At 42.6% G+C, this 6,000-nt stretch overlaps 1 protein-coding gene across 1 annotated transcript in view; it reads right to left on the reverse strand.

Moving 5' to 3' along the window:
• NFIA (nuclear factor I/A) overlaps nucleotides 1-5,580 on the reverse strand; it is a gene marked incomplete at its 3' end in the record, with an annotated part of 52,948 nt that extends 47,368 nt beyond the window's left edge. Inside the window, exons 1-2 of the mRNA XM_010015469.1 lie at nucleotides 5,414-5,580; nucleotides 2,766-2,893 (exon numbers count right to left, since the gene is read on the reverse strand). Of these exons, the coding sequence (XP_010013771.1) occupies nucleotides 2,766-2,893; nucleotides 5,414-5,580 (295 nt within the window). The remainder of the gene's footprint in view (nucleotides 1-2,765; nucleotides 2,894-5,413) is intronic.
• Nucleotides 5,581-6,000: the final 420 nt, after the last annotated feature.

Raw genomic sequence — 6,000 nt, forward strand, 5'->3', positions numbered from 1 at the left:
CACTGAGGAGAAACCAAAACACTGAAGCTCAGAGATTATCCTATGTCAAAACTGTGCCATCGTTTTGACTGCAGATTAAATAAACGGCAAGGCCTTTTTCTGGAAAGGAAAAACACCACAAAGGATGGATCTGAAACAGGTCCAGGCTCCAAAGCTCCCCTCTCAGAGAGGAATGCTGCGGCGAGCCACTGGGTAATATGGGATGTTAACATCATTTGTACAGCTTTCAGGTGACCAATATATTTTCTAGGCAGATGCCCCATTGAAGACTCATAAAACATTTTATACTTCTGGAGATAAAGCACCCATGTCAAATACAAAGGGATAGATGTTCATAGCAGACCCACGTGTGATTCCTGAGGTAAGGCAGGGTGCTGTGCACAGACCACAGCAGGATGTGTCCCTCAGGGGCAAGCACCCTGTTGCCCTGGCATGGAAGGACACTTCAGTACTGTTTTGTCCTTCACCACTGATGAGCTGTGGCTCTTTAGGTAATCTCTCTGCCAGCTGTGCTCTTGCAGTGACCCTGTTTTACAGAGAAGCTGAGGCAATGAATTCAGAGGACAGGCTGCTTGAAAGCCACAGCAGAAGAATTGGGGTGAGGCTGTGTGGATGTAGCATAAAGATGGTTTGTAAGTGCCTCCCACACAGGCAGGATAAAAATGTTTTTCTTCATAGCTGTGACGGTGATAGATAGCTTGGTGAGTCTGAGCTATATCTAGTTGGTATCTGGCTTGAGTCCCTGAAGTTGCAAGGTGATTTTCTGCCATTTTACAGGAAAGACTAAGCAGAATCTGGGAATTTTCTGTAGTAAGTGAGGAAGGTCATGAGGAAGGAAGAACCTTCCCTTCTCTGACTTGTTCTTTCCTTTCTGAGCACCTCCGGAAGTTTGACATGGGCAGATCCCCATGATGGGCACCCAGTGGTGCTAAGAGTGGCAGACATGCTTTGGAGGTGTAAAGCTTTAGGTACTTCTCTTGTCCAGCTCAGCAGCTCAGAGCCACCACTCAATGAGGACTTGGATGAGACAGAGGTAATGACCACATGTGGGGAAAACCACCAGAAGCGACAGCAAAATTAATAGCCAAGCTCTGGCTGTTGCACAAATGGAGAACATTTGTCATTAACAAAGAATACCCCAAATTTTGGGAGGAGTTAGCCCCCCATCTGACAATGATGTAGAAGCAGTGACCCAGTCAGCTTTTAGCCATCTGTGTCTGCAGAGGAGGTTGTGATCTCTCCCTTTCAATGGGCGAGGAGCTTTTGTTCCTGTTTTTGCCGCTCCATGAGCAGACTGGTTTAGTACAAGGTGAAGCTCTGCCTTACATCATCTGGAGCCTGGAGCTGATGGAGGAAACAGCCCCTGGTGTCTAGTGAGCAGGACACCTCACTGAAAGCACCAGAGCCCTGGGGACGGCGGCGGCAAGGCAGTCACGGGGAGCCTGGCACTTGTCTGCCTGCAGGTCCACCCTCTCCTCCTGCCAAAGTGCCACATCTGCAGTCAATAAGGGCCCACAAGCTGGCTCCTCCTCATTAGAGGAGAGAGGGCAGCTGGCAGGGGATCCTCCAAGGGCTCCCAGGCACGGGAATCAGTCCCCTCCCAGCCTGGAATAGCCCAAATTTGGTGACTTTCTGGGCATGCTGTAAAGGACAGCTGTTTGACAGGGTCTCCAGAGGAAGCTGTGGGTATGTTTCCTACATGATGAAGGATATAGGTGGCTGGCCAAGTGCCCACAGAACTGATTTTAATGCTGTTCAGGTTGATTTTATTTTTCTGTGCTGTATAGTTCATTATACACAGTGCCCTGGACAAGCATGTGTTGTTTCAAAACAAACCCAAAACCATACTATTTTAAATCCAAACAAGAAAGGAAAAAAATACGTATTGCAAAAGACCCTTTGGGGTGTTTAGAGGGCCTTCTCAAACACTGGGAGGCTGACGATGAAAGATGTGCTTGCCTTTATCTAACAAATAAGACTTCTGTTATTTTTATTGGCAATAAATACTTGACTATGTAGCTATAAGCAAAACTGAAGCATTAACTTCACCTACGCACTAACCCAGAAAAGTATTTCCAATAGTATTAAGCACCCAGATGATCTCAGGATAAGTGATCAATGGACAGTTAAGTATGTAACATAACATAACCCAAAAGACGATCAACAAGAAAGATCACACACAAAAATTAACTGAGAAGAGGCACAAGAGCTGCTTCCTAAACCTTATGAAGTGTAACACCCGGCGATATCTATTTTGATATGAAGCCTCCAATCACACTTCATGGTATTACAGATTAATAAAACAACTCCTTCTGTAAGTCTCTTAAAAGTCATTACTAAGTGAGTTCAAGTGTTGTATAATGCTTGAAAAGTCCTTCTACCTTCTATAAGTTTAGGGATATTTATTTAAACAGTATAACTCTAGGGCACAGCACAAACAAGTACTGCTTTTTGCTAAGCAATTGTCACCTCTATCCCAGAGTTGAATCTGGAGTTTTTGACAGAAAAAGACCTCCTATCTTTCGCTGCATTATTTAAATACTTCAGATAATTGGCTAAAATACAGAAGTGACACACTACAGAAACATTCACAGCTGCAGGAGCAATAAAACCACTGTAACACTTTCATTAGACTGACCTTTTCTCAGGAGAAGTTACAAGATGTTTAGAATTGATCACCTTTCTACACAGCGTTCAGTATATTCTGATAACAAAACAGAGCAACTGGAGATCATGTTCTCGGGCTCCTGAAAGCCGTGGCTTACCTGGCTCCACTTCATGCCATCCACTTGACTGGCTGCCACTTCCTGGAGAGCGCCCTTGGCTTGTATAAAACGGCTCCTCGCCAGGACTGTCCATCTCATCCTCCACAGACTTGAGACGTTTTGTGGAGCTGAGAAAGTAAAAACACATCATAAGTACGTATGGAAAGGAACGAAGGCACATTCGTTGAGACAGACCTTGCTAAGCCCTGCTTGGGACTAACTTGGTTATGGAAACTATAACAGATCTAAGGCCCTGAGAAGGGGAAGGTGAGTCCTGCACAGCCATCCTGCCCACCCAACCTTCCAGCATCCACTTTTTGTTTCTGCTTTGCTCTGTTGCTAATGACTAAGCTTCAGTGAGATGCAAGAACAAGCTCTCAGAGAGTCCAGACTGAAGCACTAAGCACACATTAGTTTAACCAGAAGATAGTTTAACATTCAGGCTTTTACAGATCACAAAGTAGGAGATTTTTCATAAGGCACAGAGGTCAATAAAAAGGCAAGAATTTAATTTGTATTGCATGATTTTTGCAATTTGAATGAGTACAGTAATGACATACAAGACTTATTTTAACTGTCATATTCTTTCCACAGGTTATTCTGAAAGACAAATTATCAGTTCAAACTTATATTTTCCATCTTTTAACTGTAGCCATTCAATTAACCCAGCTTTCAGTCCTGTAAGAAGAAATGTAGGAAGTGAATGATGGAAGAATCCATTCTTGGCTGAAATGTTCATGTTATACTACAAGTACAAGTATTTTACTCTGTAACTGAATGCCATCAGGCATAAAAATGCCCCAACAGGTCTCTCTGGCCAGTGTCAGTACTAAAGCATTCCCTCGTGATGCCCCACACTTCCCTCACCAAAAGCTCAGGAGACAGAAGAGCCCTTTCAGTGGTCTCTGGTGGCCATTGGCTCAGACTCCAGCAGTTCTGCAGGGAGAGGAACCCAAAGCCAAATACACTCAGCTTGGCTCCGTGTTCTATAATGAGTTGCACAGACTGCGTGGGGACGTTGCTGAGAATTTCTCTTCTAAGTACTTTTCCAAGGCTGGGTCAGCTCACTTTTTTCCCCAAATCTGTATTCTATTAAGACTTAAAGTGTTCAAGAACAGGCTTCTCTGTGTAAGGGGAACGTATTTAACAGACATAAAATATTCCACTGCACTTCGTATTGGTTTAAAACTCGCAGCCTCTCCGCAGCTCCCCACCCAAAGCCCTGCACAGGTAGGAGCTGACGGGTATGCAAAATCAGTTTGTGAGAAACAGGAAGAATAAGTCTTGTGGTATGTGTGGAATGCAGGTTTGGCCATTCCTTAATTTAGAGAATTGTTATGTGTCAATAGGGGAAATTGTGTGCATACAATATAATTACCGCCTGATCATTCTGCTGAGTCTGTGTATTTAAGGAATACTTTTTTTTCCTGACTGGGAACAGCCTAATGAGAGGAAAACAAACATATTACCAAGTTATTAACTACCCATGCTGTTTATAATTAGCTCCTTATCAGTGGTAGCTATTTGCAGAAGAATAGAAGAGCAACAACTGAGCTCTTAAGTAACATTAATAACCTCACTTTTTTGTTTCTGGAGTCCCAGGTAAATTCTACCTGAGAATGGTGGTAATGACGAGCACTGCAGGCTATGAAGTTTTACACACAAAAAAGAAAGAGCATGAAGTTTTTGACTGATGTGTATTGGGAATTGGAGTCACCACGCTCCATAATGTGCACACCAAGTGCAAGATCTAGAATATTCCTCTAATCACTGCAAAGTATAAAAAGTTCTTGCTAAGAGCCTGTCTTTAAAGTTGTTGGTTGGTTGTTTTTAACGAAAAACGACTATATTGAAACTATAGAGACTTTTTACACATGTACTTGCTCACTGCAAAGCTGGTTGCACTGCAGACTGAGATAAAAACGTAAAAGAACCCTGGGCTGAAGTCAGATTTTCTTGTCATGTCTTTGAAATGAGTGATCTCTTTTAGCTGTGGGGAGAAAAATAATCAATCTGGTTCCTTAATAGTGTTCAAGACTACTAGAGTGACTGGGCTTGTTTATAAATCTAATCTCATGGATGGTTAAAGGGAAAAAATCAAAAATATCCTTGTTTGATAGTTGGCGTCTAAGCCAAAATCAAAATCCGACTGGGTAGTCATCTGCATTAATAAATCTGTTTTCCAAAGGCTGAGTCACAAATTTTTAAATGCTGTATGAAAACTAGAATGCATTATAGGCCAAGGTCCTAAAACAATGTTAGTCTCACAGATAACACTTTTTACAATAGAGAATGCATTCAAATCTATCTTAAGTCTTTTCTTTCCCGCTAGGACAAAGCGGCACATCTCGCTACGCTCCAAATTCTCTTCTGCCACAAGTGAAACTCCAGCAGTTCCAGTGGAACTTCTCCCAGTGCACCGAGACACAAGCCAGAAGTTATACAAGCCGTTTTTCTTCAAGCTTGTACTTCTAAAAAGAACTTTAACAGCAATCCAGTTGCACATCCAGCTCTGTGAGTCTGAAACAGCTCCACATTTTTAGGCCCCCAAACAGCTTGTCAAAGGATTTAATGGTTACTTTCCCAGATGAGTAATGGTGGTGGCCTGGGTTTCCAAGTAACCTGGTGGTAGGCAGAGATTAAATTACCTGGTAGAGGATGTGCTAGGTAAAGACCTCCTCATTGCTCCTGGGCTCATGCTGTAGTATGAAGAACTTTCCAAATCTGAGAGGGAGAAATTAGGGCCTGTTCCTGCAGCTATCGGTGCTGGGGAAACAAAAGAGATTGCAGTCAGTAAGTCATGTGAATAAGGCATGAATTGCACTTCAAAATCACTTTCTTCTTCCTCATGAGTGTGTTTAGTTTCACGATGAGAACAGGTGGGACGAGGAAATTAGGAAATGCTAATGGTAACTGGCACTGCAATCAAGAAGATGTAAATTTTATCAAGAATACAATGTTCCATTGCATAGATTCTCTCTTACATTCCTCCTTTTCTAAAGGGAAGCAATTACGGCAAGGCTTTCTTTAAGCACTGCTTTTCTATTAATATAATTCTAACGTTTAATGAAACTTGTTGCTTTTGCTTTTAGGACAACATTGCATCTATTGGCATAGTTACAAATAGGCTGCATCATCCCAGTAGTGTGCTTGGCATAATCTATAAGCAGTATAGGCAAGGAAATACACAACACCTCAGGACCTTCGGTATGTACGTGATGTACATCCACAAGCA

Source organism: Nestor notabilis, unplaced genomic scaffold (assembly GCF_000696875.1).
Source record: "Nestor notabilis isolate BGI_N333 unplaced genomic scaffold, ASM69687v1 scaffold7095, whole genome shotgun sequence".
Lineage (NCBI taxonomy): Eukaryota > Metazoa > Chordata > Aves > Psittaciformes > Psittacidae > Nestor > Nestor notabilis.